This window comes from Myotis yumanensis, unplaced genomic scaffold (genome assembly GCF_028538775.1).
Source record: "Myotis yumanensis isolate MYYU_CA2020_CCGP unplaced genomic scaffold, mMyoYum1.0.hap1 SCAF_3, whole genome shotgun sequence".
Taxonomy (NCBI): Eukaryota; Metazoa; Chordata; class Mammalia; order Chiroptera; family Vespertilionidae; genus Myotis; species Myotis yumanensis.
Window position 1 is genome coordinate 185,296,512 of NW_027223754.1, and position 15,744 is coordinate 185,312,255.

A 15,744-nucleotide genomic window follows, 5' to 3' on the forward strand; every position below is an offset into this window, starting at 1 on the left:
ACTCCAACAAACTGGACAACCTGGAGGAAATGGACAAATTCCTAGAAAAATACAACATTCCAAAACTCAATCAGGAAGAATCTAAAAACCTCAATAGGCCAATAACTATGGAAGAAATTGAAGCAGTCATCAGAAAGCTTCCAGCAAACAAAAGCCCAGGGCCAGACGGCTTCACAGGGGAGTTCTACCAAACATTCAAGGAAGAACTAAAACCTACCCTCCTCAGACTACTACAAAAAATTCAAGAGGAAGGAACGCTTCCAAGCTCATTCTATGAAGCCAGCATCACCCTAATACCAAAACCAGGTAAAGACATCACAATGAAAGAGAATTACAGGCCAATATCCCTCATGAACATAGATGCCAAAATCCTCAACAAAATCTTAGCAAATCGGATCCAGCAGTACATCAGAAGGATCATACACCATGACCAAGTAGGATTCATCCCAGAGATGCAAGGATGGTACAACATCCGTAAATCAATAAATGTGATACATCACATAAACAAATTGAAAGAAAAAAACCACATGGTCATATCAATTGATGCAGAAAAAGCATTCGACAAAATCCAACACCCATTTTTGATAAAAACTCTCAGAAAGGTGGGAATAGAAGGATCATACCTCAACATAATAAAAGCCATATATGACAGGCCCACAGCCAACATCATACTCAATGGACAAAAACTAACACCATTTCCCCTAAGAACAGGAACAAGACAGGGATGCCCACTCTCACCACTCCTGTTCAACATAGTACTGGAAGTATTAGCCATTGCAATTAGGCAAGAAGAAGGAATAAAAGGCATCCAAATTGGAAAAGAGGAAGTAAAACTGTCCTTATTTGCAGATGACATGATATTATACATACAAAACCCTAGAGACTCCATCAAAAAGCTACTAGACTTAATACATGAATTTGGCAATGTAGCAGGATACAAAATTAACCCCAAGAAATCTGAGGCATTTCTATACACCAACAGTGAACTTTCAGAAAGGGAGATCAGAAAAACAATCCCATTTACCATCGCACCAAAAAAATTAAGATACCTAGGAATAAACTTAACTAAAGAGGTTAAAGACCTCTACTCAGAAAACTACAGGACGTTGAAAAAAGAGATAGAGGAAGACATAAACAGATGGAAGAACATACCATGTTCTTGGATTGGTAGAATCAACATCATTAAAATGTCCATACTACCCAAAGCAATCTATACATTCAACGCACTTCCCATTAAAATACCAATGGCCTTCTTCAAAGATCTAGAACGAACTCTCCAAAAATTCATCTGGAATAAAAAAAGACCCCGAATAGCTGCAACGATCCTGAGAAAGAACAAAGTAGGTGGGATCTCAATGCCAGATATCAAGCTGTATTACAAAGCCACTGTTCTCAAAACTGCCTGGTACTGGCACAAGAACAGACATATAGATCAGTGGAATAGAATAGAGAGTCCAGAAATTAGCCCGAACCAATATGCTCAATTAATTTTTGACAAAGGAGGCATGAACATACAATGGAGCCAAGATAGTCTCTTCAATAAATGGTGTTGGGAAAATTGGACAGACATATGCAAGAAAATGAAACTAGAGCACCAACTTACACCATACACAAGAATAAACTCAAAATGGATAAAGGACTTAAATGTACGACAGGAAACCATAAAAATTCTAGAAGAATACAAAGGCAACAAAATCTCAGACATATGCCAAAACAATTTCTTCACTGATACAGCTCCTAGGGCAGTTGAAACTAAAGAGAAACTGAACAAATGGGACTACATCAAAATAAAAAGCTTCTGCACAGCAAAAGAAACCATCAACAAAACAACAAGAAAACCCACCTCGTGGGAAAACATATTTGCCAACGTCATATCTGATAAGGGCTTAATCTCCAAAATTTATAGGGAACTCATACAACTTAACAAAAAGAAGATAAACAATCCAATCAAAAAATGGGCAAAGGATCTAAATAGACACCTTTCAAAAGAGGACATTCAGAAAGCCAAGAGACATATGAAAACATGCTCAAAGTCACTAATCATCCGAGAGATGCAAATCAAAACAACAATGAGGTACCATCTCACACCTGTCAGAATGGCCATCATCAACAAATCAACAAACGACAAGTGCTGGAGAGGATGTGGAGAAAAAGGAACACTTGTGCACTGCTGGTGGGAATGCAGACTGGTGCAGCCACTATGGAAGGCAGTATGGAGGTTCCTCAAAAAATTGGAAATGGAACTCCCATTTGACCCTGTGATCCCACTACTAGGAATATATCCCAAGAAACCAGAAACACCTATCAGAAAGGATATATGCACCCAGATGTTCATAGCAGCACAATTCACCATAGCTAAGATCTGGAAACAGCCTAAGTGCCCATCAGTAGATGAATGGATTAGAAAGCTGTGGTACATCTACACGATGGAATACTATGCTGCTGTTAAAAAGAAGGAACTCCTACCATTTGCAACATCATGGATGGAACTGGAGAGCATTATGCTAAGTGAAACAAGCCAGTCAATGAAGGAAAAATACCACATGATCTCACTCATTCATGGATAATAAAGACCATTACAAACTTTTGAACAATAATAGATACAGAGGCAGAGCTGCCTCAAACTGATTGTCAAACTGCAGTGGGAAGGCCAGAGAGAGTTGGGGGGCAGGAGGGAGGGGAGTAAGAGATCAACCGAAGGACTTGTATGCATGCATATAAGCATAACTAATGGACATAAGACACTGGGGGGTAAGGGAGGGTAGTGGTTTGTCAAGGGCGGGGGGGGGGGGGGAAGGATACTTATGTAATACCCTTTGTAATACTTTAAGAGGAAAAAAAAAAAAAAAAACAACAAAAAAAAAATACTGGTTTGGTGGAAAAAAAAAAAAAAAAAAAAAAAAAAAAAAAAAAAAAAAAAATGACGGCATGTGAAAAGAGTCACCTAATTAAGGAATGCAAGGTAAGCTTTCCTGAGAATGATTTTCTTTCTCCTGATAAACTCTCTTTGCTGGAAAAATTCCTGCCTGAGAGGAAGGAAGGAAGAGAGTCTGATGAAATGTACCAGGTAGAACTGGTGGCCTTCAATCCAAGACAGGAAAGTTGGCACCATCACATTGGAGAAGCTTATGAGGATGGGGAACAGCATCCTAGTGTTCAGTGACAACCTGTTAATGGGCCAGGGAATAGCATTCACTGCTGGCACTTTACAGGCAGCAATGAATGGCTGCAGGATTAGAATCTTTACTATATCACTACTTACAATTATTTTGTTTTATTTTTCAACTATAGAAGTACTTTAAAAGTTAAATGAAGAATAAACTCCCATGTAAAAGCTCAAAAATTATTTTTTATCAAGATGAAAACAATCTTCGACGAATAATCAAGTGACAAAAGGGATTTAAGAAACGAAAAGAATGTATGAAGTGAAATGTTAAGAATGAAATGTCTGGTTTGCTCTTTCTCCTCCTTGATGAGCAAAATAGGGACACTGTCCCCTTGCCTGGTGCGACAGAATCTAGAAGGGGGCAGGAGTCACATGGCTAGCTTGGTCAGGACCAAAGACCGCTCAGTGGGGATCTGCCCCTGATCTCATCTGTCAGGCCTCAACCAGTCCTTGAATCAGGCCTTCTTAACTCTCACAGTCTCGTCCCGGTAGATGAGAGTATGGCAGAAAATCAAGCAAAAAAAAAAGTCTGATCTCATCTGAATGTTTCTTTTTCCATCCCTGGTCAGATAATAAGTTTCTTTTCTGCCAGCGCCTGCTAAAGAGATGAGATATAATTACATCAGGGTCCGTGGAAGGAAGACAAAGGGCAGGACCGTTCTTAGTGGGAGTAGCAGGACATCTTGTCCGACACGGCAAGCACGTGTCCCTGAGGGACCTGAGTGCTCCTAAGCCATCAGGTAGGCAGCGCTGCCAAAGTCGAGGGAGAGGCGGATCCAACCGTCTTAGGGGAACTGGCGCAGCACATGTAATTAGTGGATGAGGTTGATGTGGCAGATGAAGACACAGTAACCATCCTCCTGCGGCTCATGACCCCTTGGCGGGCGGGGGGAGGGATGTAGTTCCGAACTTCAGTCCTGATCTGGGCGCCTCTTGGTACCACTGCACAGCCTCCAGCTTCCATTCAGACCCTGGACGGTGGCATCGAGGCGGGTGCTTTCCCTACACCGCCTGGCAGGTGTTTGCTGATGATGTGGTTGGTTTCTGTGGCTCCCGACATGGAGGAAGGAATGATGTTATTAAACGTCAATCCCAACTTTACAAGTTGGAGACTCGGTGGGTCAGAGTGCAATCCTTTCCCAGGAAAGTGTCCAAGTGGTAGTGGGAGTGCCTGGTGAGGAAGATGGGCTGCATGGCCTTGCTTTGCCGTGGTCCAGCCTGGACACCAGGTCTTATCCAGATTCCAGGGGTTGGGCAGGGATGGTGGTCAGCAAACACCCTTGTGGACTGCAGTGTCCCAGTGCACAGGCATTTGAATACTCAGGAGAGAGCTCAGCTTCAGCGTGGACTTCTTCCTACATCCTGTCCCTCAGTAGCTCTGTCCATAACTAAATGTTTTATGTTGTTCAATAGGTGCTGTTACTCACTTGGTTATTTGTAATTTCATAGGAAATTTGTTAGATGCCCACATTTTACTTATTTGCTGTAGTTTTAAAATTGTGCCCTTTATTGAAACAGCCAGAGAGGACAAGCTCAGTGATAGAGCTCTAATTAAAATTCTCTGAGAAATCAGCAGTAGCAATTAATGAGACAGAGCAATACAGCAGCATAAAATAGTCCTAAAAGGAGCATCATTGCACTCAGGAGACCAACCAACAGGGATTCTAGTGAACAACAGGCAGTAGAGAATCACACATTCATAGAAACATCTTGTTTCCTGGTCCCCAACTTATACTGTTGGTACTCTGAAGCAGAAGCACAGACTTCTTGTTAATAATCCCCAAAGTTGTGCAAATGACTACATACACAAAACAGATCGTAAAGTGAGGTCAGAGATCTCATTAACTCAAGACCCAGCATATATTTTGGGGACTCGTAATTATTTCAATAATTTCTCAAACTCTACTCTTTACTTTTGGGGGCATATACACAGACTTTGGTTATAATTTGCTTCTTCCAGGCAGTACAGAGATGTATGTCTATGCCTTATGCTTTACTTGCAAATGCATTTCATGAAGAATGCATTTCAAAGATCATTAGAAATGTATTAAACACCAAAGATACTGGGCTTGATGGTGAAAGATGGAGGAATGTTTATTGCCTCTGATTTTACTTTGGAAAACATGTTCTAGCATAATGAAATAAAGAAACAATGACAACACTTATGCAAATTAAACACATTAATTGGAATCTATGATGAGTTAGCATAGAATATAAGTCTCTGGGAGCATTCCTGGGCAATTTTATGGGATCTCACATTCCAATCTCTGCGGAACATGAGTGAAGGGATTTTATTCCAACATTCCTAATAGAGAGGAAGAAAGGACGAGCTCCATGTTGGCATACCCCAAGCTTGTTCACTCCACATTCTATCACTTAGACTTTCTGTTAATATTATTATTCAGGAGGGCCACCCCACTGCCTTCGCTCCCTCTGTGGTGTTATGGAGTTTTATGAATGCCCGGCACAGGAATTTTTCCACTAGCACAGATCTTTTTCTCCCTGTCCTCTGTCATCCCATTTTCCTCTGTGATGTGAAGTGGCAGTTCTTCAACTATAATTGAATGTCTTCTTTTGAGTAGTGAGAATTAGAGTTGAAAGGATGTCACTTTGTACATAACTTTCTACTGACAATGATTAAGGGGATGGAGGACAGGTCACGGTTAATATTTGCATTTCGCCATCACCTCTGAATCCTCAGGTGCTAGCTGAGCATATGTGAGTCAATTTCCTTGAAGATACTGAGTGTTCATTTGCTAAATACCATCTGCCTGTGTGAACAAGAACAACCCTGGCCACACCCTGCACACTAAATACTATTACATCATTAATGCTTATAAGGAAAACTGAGGATCAAAGAGTTTAATTATCTAAGATCATAAAGTCAAAAAGTGGCAGAGTTGAAATGCAAAACCAGTTCTGCCTCATTCCAAACTCTTTCCTCTACTAGTATAGCCTCTATTGTCTATAAAGGCAAAGTCCTCCTGTGGCTTGCAGTTCTATGGGCTTCTCAGAGCCTCTGGGGACACTATATCACAGAATCAAATTCTCCAATTTTCATGATAGATTGGTCTTCAAAAAGAGCTTGATTTTAAATTTGAAATTAGTGAGTTTGAAGAAAGACATCTGCTACTTTCCTGACATTCTTACATCAAAATAGAATTAGCTAAAGAACATTTTACAGTTTCTTAAAATGGTCATAAGGGTATTTTTTAGTATTCCTTTCATTTTTATAGATCTCTTGTTTTTTCCTATATTAAAAAAAAGTCAGGTTAAAAGTTTAGGGAGCGTGGATAGTTATTCACTCTCTGAATAATAGATTCATCAATAAAAATAGTTCTAGCAATGCATTTTTCCCTCAAAAAACATTTGAGTGTGTTTGTGTTACCATAATATTTGGATGAAAATTTTTAAAAAAATAATTTATTTTTGGTTCTGTAACTTAAAAAGAAGCACATGTGGGTACATGCATGTTTTACCTTTTGCTGGAGTCTCTGAATTTTGATGAAAACTCTAAAAAAAGAAAAATAGGTACAAGGCATACTTGTTATTCAGAAAACAAATTTACAAAACAGTTAAACTAATAATATCCAAAAGCTAAACACTGAAATTTCTCTGGAATGATAAAAAGACAAAGTGTTTCTTGGTGTCATAAATAAGTGTTGTTTATTAAATAGGAAATCTAAATTATAATATTAAATCCTTGTAATGAACAGTCTAGGTTATTTAAGTTTTTAAAGAGAAATTTCTAGAATAGGCTCAACCATTTTAGTATGATTAGAACAGTTCTCCATTGCCTATGCTCAACCCCCCTCCACAACAGTGACTAATCTTTTGATATAAGTGCATTTCTAATTCTCTCTGTTTAGTGTACTCAATCCTCATTATTAACAGCCATTCAGATGCAAGTGTTGGGCTGCACCAAAAGAGGGCTGAATGAAAAAGCACAAAATCATATAAATTTGCTATGTAGTTTCATTTCTTTCTTTTTTTAGGATGTTAAAAATTGATAGTAAAACACGAGATCATATCTTTAAAAAAACTATCTGAAATTATTTATTTTGTTGTCATTTATGTTTACATTCATTATTATGGTGGTTTTGTTTAGATCTCTATTGGTTTGTTATTTTTGTTGGAGACTGATTATTTTAGTGGTTTATGACTTGTTGGTTATAACTTCATTATCATGAACTATATAAGGTGATTCACAGATTCACTATAAATAAGGTTTCCAGTCCAAAAGCAAATTCATTTTTTTTAATAAGGTCTATATTAAATGACACTAAATTTTTAAAATGTTGCTTTGACAGTTTGCTTTTAAGCAAATCCAATGAATGAAAAGCCTGATTTCTCAAACAAATAAATTAGGGAATAATTGTTTTCCTATAACAAGAAACTTGCTACAGAATTCCTTTAGAGAGAAAACACTCCTATCATGTTTAAAATGTAATTAAATTTCTATACAACTCATTTAAAAGCATTATTCACATGAACCTTTTCAGAAGCATTTCTCTTGGATAAAATATTTCATGTGAGCATAGTTCTAACCATTAGTCTTAACAATTCCACATAAGATCTTTATCCTGTTCCTGTGTGTGAGAGTATTGAAGATGTTAGCCTGACTTAACTAGAATTCAATTTATTCAGAAATAAAAACTTGTATTTTCAAATCACCATGACATCCACCTACAGAACAATGTGCAAGACCATATTTTTCACTTTATGGTTCATTTATTATATGAGCATTCAGTGAAAATATATTACGTGGGATTCTGGAATATAATTTTGACAGATGGAAAATTGTTTCCAGTGCTGAGTGGGAGCATGAACTAGAGTACGCCTGCCTTTGTGATATGATTCTTCATCCTGCCCAAACTCACATTTAATAAATACCTAATTACTTCCCTGAGTGGCAGGAAAATAATCTCTTGCAAGTTGACCAAAAAGTGTAGCCACGAGAAAAGAAAGCTTCTCAAGTTTGACCTAGTTGGCAGAAGGCTCATCTGTGTCAGTATTTCCTTAATCTTGGCTCATGGTGGCTGGATAGACGGACTGCTATGGCATTGTAAACTGCAGTTGGTTAACACACACATTCTGTAACAATGTGCTTACTATTTGTGCCAATATTCTTATGTAGGTGGGTTCATAGTTAAGGTAAAATGGGAAAAGAGATGAACACAAAATCTGAATGAGGGTGATATAGAAAAAGGAGACTTTTAGAGTGTGCCTAAAGTAAGTAGAATCTGTTTATTGAGGGATATCAAACTGCTGATGTTGGTCAGTGACATATTTGAAATAAAACTGATGTCAACTCTTTTCTTCATTTCTATGCATGAGTAATCACATATAATTTAGTGCTCAAAAAGTACATAAGAAATGTGAAATGTGCCAAAACCGGTTTGGCTCAGTGGATAGAGCGTCGGCCTGCAGACTGAAAGGTCCCAGGTTCGATTCCGGTCAAGGGCATGTATCTGGGTTGCGGGCACATCCCCATTAGGAGATGTGCAGGAGGCAGCTGATCGATGTTTCTCTCTCATCGATGTTTCTAACTCTCTATCTCTGTCCCTTCCTTTCTGTAAAAAATCAATGAAGTATATTTTCAAAAAAAAAAAAAAAAAAGAAATGTGAAATGTGAATGAGCTTTCCTTGAGAATTATAGTTGTTTATAGTTTTCCTAGGAAATACTCAATTTTTCCTTGAAGGATAATTTTGGTTTCAGATATATTGAGAGTTTTATATTTCAGAAAAAATTGTCATTTGTAGTCTTTTAGGAAATTTCAGAAAATGAATGTTTTAAAGATAAAGCTTTTTATCTAGTAATACTGTAACATCATTTGACATGCTTCCTGCTAAAATTAGATTTTCCTCATTCTTTGGTCAGTTGTTCGTTTCAGCTGATTTACTGAGAGCTGGACATAAAAATGGATGAACAACCAAGTGGTCTTAACAGATGGGAAGACACGTGTTCACATTCATGCATCTGTTCTCCACCTCTGGCAGAGGCTCACACTTGTCATGAGGCTGGCTGTAATCGATGGCCGTGAGGTAATGGGGACTTAAGTGGTGCTTATGTGAATGAACACCATCTTGGCCACATGGGGAAGATTCTCAAAAACTTCCATCAGCACCATCCCCACTACCTCCAGTAATAATAATGACTCTCATTCAAGACACTATCTTCTGGATGATTATTATTATTTTACATTAATTTAATTATTAACATTATTTCTAATACTTAGATAATATCATAATAAATTATTAACATTATTTTTAATACAAGAACTCTACATATTCTGTTTTATTTTTCTGTTTTAGAGATGATTAAAACTAAACATCAGATAAATGAATGATTTTCCACAGGATATTCAGCTAGCAAGTGTTAGATCTTGAATTCAAGTCATGTTTGCATAACACTAAGATCTTTGTATTTTATTATCCATTTTAGGTGTTCAAAATGTCCCCAATACATGATAGTCTAAGAGAAACTAATTGTTTGTTGAAAGTAAATTTTCACTGCCTTGTTATCCTGATTAACCTTGGCTATTATTGGAAGCTTCTTTTAACATTATATAATTCCTATATTTTTAGTTTATCAAAGTATTTATTTTCAAAACATATTGGTGACAGGTTTTTCAAGATTATAGTATAATTTTCCCATTCTGACACAGAATAGAAAAATATGATCAGATTATATGTACTCACATCAGATTTCTTACCTTGCTATCATTTGTGAAAACCATGAATCTTAATATCTACACACAAACAATTCTAAAAACTAAAAAATACTCAATTTCTCCTTGAAGGATAATTTTGGCTTCATTTTCTTCTATAATTGGAAAGTGTAAGAGTAGATATTTCCAAACTAAGAAACATTTAAGGAAATAAGTGCATGTCTATCTGAGACACTGAAGTTTGGGATTTATTGATTATAGTGTTTAAATTTTGATTTCTTCATTGCTTTGTGTTTTTAGTTTTTGAGAAACGTTTATCTTGGAAATCTTATGGTCATCATTTTTCCTGTCCATGCATGCAAATAAGGTACATAGATATATATATTCATTACTACTAGCTAATCACAAAAATCTTCTAATTAAAATAAAACATAGAAAGTTCAACTTTAAGACATTACTGATTTTTTTCATAGTTTACCTATTTGAAACAATAAGCACAATTATTTATATATATTAATAGAATTGCCCACTTTCTAAATCAATGTTTGAAATTTCAAGGCTGGCTTATTTAATGTAATACAATCCGTGCTGTTCCTTCCCATGCAATTAAGGATGCAAGTACAGTGGGGCCTTGACTTATGAGTTTAATTCGTTCCGTGATGGAGCTTGTAACTCAAATTACTCGTATGTCAAATCAAAAAGTGAACGAGTGAGACACGTGATGCTGGGCTGATGTTGTGGCGTTCACTGTGACGTTCGCTGCGCCAACTAGCGGTGGGGCATCTGAAGCTGGCTTGTAACCCGAATTTTAGCTCGCAACTCAAAACAAAAAATCGGCCAAGAGACGGCTCGTATCTCGAAAAACTCGTTAGTTGGAACACTCCTAAGTCAAGGCCCTACTGTAATCTTTCTCTTAAGAGGTTTCCCGTACACTGGAATGTGTGTGTATAGAGGCCTGGGTTCAAATCCTTATTAATCATCTATACACAAGTTGTGTAGGCTTTTCATTTTAATAATGAAATGAGCATTAAAATACCTACTCTGCAGCATTGCTATGAGGAAGAACTGCAATAAAATAAAACCTAAGTTAAATAATATTTTAGAGAAACTATTTTATTATTGCAATGTACTATCAGGGACTTGTCATTATTATTTTATTATCATAATCATCACACTCAGCATTATCTTTCTGCTTAATCCCTTGCTAAACTAATACTAAGATTGAATTCATCAAACCAGATTTCCTATTCTTTTTCTTGGGTAATAATCACACATCAGATTTTTGAGCTTAAAAAAGGAAATCATGTAATATTCATTTTTTTAACTGAAAAAAGCCAGGAAATCATTGCAGGTTGTCAGATCATAGAAGCAGTGCGCATTGCCAATTCAGCAAAACATGTCACAAAAGCTGACATCTTTTCTACATAAGTGCTTAACCATGCATTCATGGACACTCATGCCTGTATATACTGGTGCATGTGAGAGCCATTAACAGTTTGTACAAACACTGGCCTGTAAATATTATCACATAAACATATTCATCTAGGTATCTTGTAGGATTGATTTCAGTCCCACTTGGAAGTTATATTGTTACTACAAACTTCAAAGGTGTAAGAGATTTCTTTTAATTTAATTAAATCCCTTTGTATAATAGAGTTTTTTTGATGGTTCCCAAATGAAGGAAATATACTTGCACACACACACACACACACAGATAGTTAGTCCAGTCTTTCACTCTCCTTAATTAATTGTTGAACTCAGGTTTAAAATAATTGCTGTGTAATAGATGAGTATATTTACCTCTGATTTTCTCTGAAGAATTAGATTTAGTTTATTTACGGCATCTGTAATTTGCTTGGTCTCCACACATCCCAGAACACTGCATATATTTTTAACTTCTTCAATAATACTTTCCACATTTTGCTGTAGGTGAAAAGAGTCGTATCTTGTAGTTTATTGAAATTGAGAGGACACTGATTTCTTTACACTACTTCTCTTTTCATGAAGAGGACATAGAATAAAATATGGTTGTTCCTATGCACAGAGAAGATTTTCAAGACTGGTTATCCTATGGCGTGAGCTACAATTTTCATTGAGCAAATGCTCAAAAGTAGGACTATTAAGATTATATGTATCATCTCTAACTCTAGTTTAACATCGATATATATAAAAGGCTAAGCAACTGGCCAACTGGCCGACTAGCCAGTAGGTATGATGTGCACTGACCACCAGGGGGCAGACGCTCAACACAGAAGCTGATGAGTGACAGCAACTTTGCAGAGTGTCCTCTCCCACTCTGGGACCCAGCAGGGGATGTCAGAGAGCCAGTTTTGGCCAGATCCTCACAGGCCAGGCCGAGGGACCCCAACTGCTGGAGGGACCCTGCTCACTCCACAGATACCCTTCAAACCATGGCACTGCCCCAGGTGCGGCTGGCCAGGGAGGGACCGCGGGAGGTTGGCTCCAGGGCATGTCCAGCCTGTCTTGCCCAGTCCTGCCCTGCTGGCTACCTTCTAATTAATTTCCTTTCAATGTGCACAAGTCTGTGCACCAGGCCTCTAGTTATCTTAACACTTGGAGTGAGGGAAACGAGTTAAGTCGGCTCGCGTGAATTGCGCATACTCCGCGGGAGCCGTCTTAACTCGGTTCATATAGATTTGCGGTGGAGTGCGGGAAACGTGTAAACTCGGGCCGATTGTAACTGCGTATTACCAAATATTTGTTTGTTTGCCGTTCACAAAGATACCTACCTGCGTATGCGAACCGTTTCATACCCATTGGGGTAATAGGTATCATAAAAATCCCTGATTTTGCGCGGGAAACCTAAATAATTGCCCGCGCCATCTTATATTTTGGCGGGAAATTCACCCCACACCGGAGTGTTAAAGTTGGAGAGAGGGAGAGGGGGAGATGGCAAGGAGGAAGAGAAGAAGAGGAAGGGAGGGAGAGACAGAGTATGTTTGGTTTATGCAAAATACTTTGAAAACAAGGCAACTGACAGCAGACCCATGAACAGTTTTGGAATGCATCTGTTTTGTAACCAGTGTACAGGAGGGCACAATTATTAAAAATCATATTCAATGTTCAGAACAAACTTGGGACAAAGAAGTTTGGTGCTGGATTGTTTGATAATCATCTATATATAAAAGCCTAAGTGACCATTATGGTGGAATGACCAGAATGACTGGTCGCTATGATGTGCACTGACCACCAGGGGGCAGATGCTCAATGCAGGAGCTGTCCCCTAGTGGTCAGTGCGCTCCCACAGGAGCAGTGCTGCTCGGCCAGAAGCCAGGCTCACGGCTGGCAAGCACAGCAGCAGTAGCGGGAGCCTCTCCTGCCTTCATGGCAGCACTAAGGAGCAGCGAGCCCAGCGTTAAGGAGCAGCAAGCAGGCGGGCGACAAGTATCAAGGGTATCCGACTGCGAGAAGGATGTCCGACTGCCTGGGGATCGGGCCTAAGTCAGCAGTCGGACATCCCCTGAGGGGTCCCGGACTGCAAGAGGGCACAGGCCAGGCTGAGGGGCCCCCCTGCCTCCAGTGCACAAATTTTGTGCACCGGGCCTCTAGTTAGATTATACTATTCTTCAAACAATTGATGTTTCAAAAAATTACCAATGACAAATATAGTCTACAGTAGTGACAGACTCTTTGTAAAATCAAAATTGCTGGCTGCACTAAAGACAGTTATACACAGATTTTTATGGTCACACTTCTAGGAGCCTTTCATTAGTCTTTTTATTTCTCATTTTTCACATGTTCTTAAATTAACTTTCATTTTTAAAAAATCTGTTCTCTTTTGGTGTTATTCTTTTCTGTGTATTACCAGTAACTATGTTAAGAAATATTTTCTTCATTAATTCTGTGTTAATTCACCTTTCTCTCTACAGTATTTTTGTGTACTCTGTCTATATCATTAATGAAGGTGGCTTTTTCAAACATGTCAGCTTAGTCACCAGCATCACAGTAATTTCAATGGAGGATTAGGAGAGTTTATTCAAAACAGGTAGGAAAATATTTTTCCTTTCTGTTTTCACCCAGATATATGGATTCCCAACTCCCCTAAAAGATTTTAACTCTGATAATTCTGGATCATTTCTTTATCAAAACATTATAAATACATGTACACAAAATGGAAATTATGTTAAGAAATACCATTTTGTTTATTTTGTGGAAAAACATTTTTTTACATGTTGCCAGTCTCCCTTATATATGACTTTATAAACACTGAAAATGAATGACAGAAAACTAGGTAGAATAGCTACTTAATACTGTGAAAGACACAATCAGAATTCCAAAAATGTTAACATACTCAATGAATGAGCTTAAGGTAAGAAGATGTGATTTAATTGGGATACATTTTGTTGTTCACAGATCAAGAAAATACAACCACTCAATTATAACATGGGAAAGAATAACTTATGAGTAATTCACATGAAAAAATCCAGCTGTTTTACTTATGTGTGACCTCACTATGAACCAGCATCCTGGCACGGCTGCCAAAGGATCTACTTCATTATTAACTTAGTCTTGCTTTGTGGGGAGAGGAAGAGAAAAAAAAGCAGTGTGCCTCTGAGGAAGAGGTAGACATGGCTGAGGGATCCTTTGCTAATGAGAGAATAATAGAAACAAAAACCTTTTGCTCCTGGAAGGGGTAGGAGACTGTCTTGATTCCTGGATCCTATATGGATACCAATCAGAGATCAGGTACCACTGGAAGGAGGTGAAGAAAACTCTCCTATATAAGACTGCAAATAAAAGGCACGTGTGTGTGTGGTGGGAAGGAGGCAGGGATTCTCATAAAGTTCCAATTTTGAGGCTTAAGAACGCAGTCTGCCTAGGGTTGTGGTTGATCATTACAACAAAAAACTCCTTTTAACCTACTACAAAAAAAAAAGAGTATTTTTAATAGCAATAAACAAGAACAAAGTACGCTGGAGGAGAGACAAACATATTGAGGCTTAGGTAAACAGGGACTGTTGAAAGCAAACTAATGTCACCCAAATAAATTTAATTTTAAATAAATAATAATAACATATTTATGTTAACAATCTAATATAATAATAGAGGAATATGCAAATTAGTCGGGGCACCATAACATCATGACCAATCTACAAGCAGCAGAGGGCAGCGGGCAGAGAGCTACAGGAGGGCGGGGCAGTGGGTGGAGAGCTACAGGAGGGCAGCAGGGCAACAAGCTACAAGTGGTGGAGAGCTACCAGTGGCTGTAGGCAGGGTGGCCAGCTGAGGCAAGCAGCAGCGAGCTACTCACGCAGGGATTCATGCGCAAGGCTACTAGTAACATAAATAATAGAATATATAAATAGATTGAGGTTCACTTCTCTTGTTGAATACTACTATACAGCAATGAAAATAAATAAATCAAAACCATATGGAACAAGGTGGATAAATCTCAAAAACTATATTGAATGAAAAGATACATAGCTCAAAAAGCATATACAGTTTGACTCCATTTAGGTAGACATTGAAAGGAAACTCAATCCTTATATTGCTAATGGATGTACACTTTGGTGGTGAAATGGTAATTAAAAGCTACAGGATACTTTTCATGAAAGGGCAACTCTTATGCAGAGAAAAAGAGATATGAAATGGCATGCAGGCAGATCCTATGACACTGGCAATATTTTGTTCCTAAACTTTTTTTTAAGATATGTTTTTATTGATTTCAGAGAGAGGAAGGGTAAGGAGAGAGAAATAGAAACATCAATGATGAGACAGAATCATTGATCAGTTGCCTCCAGCATGCCCCGCATTGCGGATAGAGCCCACAACCCAGGCATGTGCCCTGAATGGAAATCAAACCATGACCTCCCGGTTCATAGGTCAGTTTTCAACCACTGAGCCACACTGGCCGGCTGTTCCTAAATTTAACATTTAATAAAAGTG

At 38.1% G+C, this 15,744-nt stretch overlaps 1 protein-coding gene across 1 annotated transcript in view; it reads right to left on the minus strand.

The window, feature by feature from the left end:
- Window positions 1-15,744, minus strand: part of PIK3C2G (phosphatidylinositol-4-phosphate 3-kinase catalytic subunit type 2 gamma) — a 293,693-nt gene that overhangs the window by 212,820 nt on the left and 65,129 nt on the right. Inside the window, exons 9-10 of the mRNA XM_070410626.1 lie at window positions 11,638-11,760; window positions 6,646-6,679 (exon numbers count right to left, since the gene is read on the minus strand). Coding sequence (XP_070266727.1) covers window positions 6,646-6,679; window positions 11,638-11,760 — 157 coding nt within the window. The remainder of the gene's footprint in view (window positions 1-6,645; window positions 6,680-11,637; window positions 11,761-15,744) is intronic.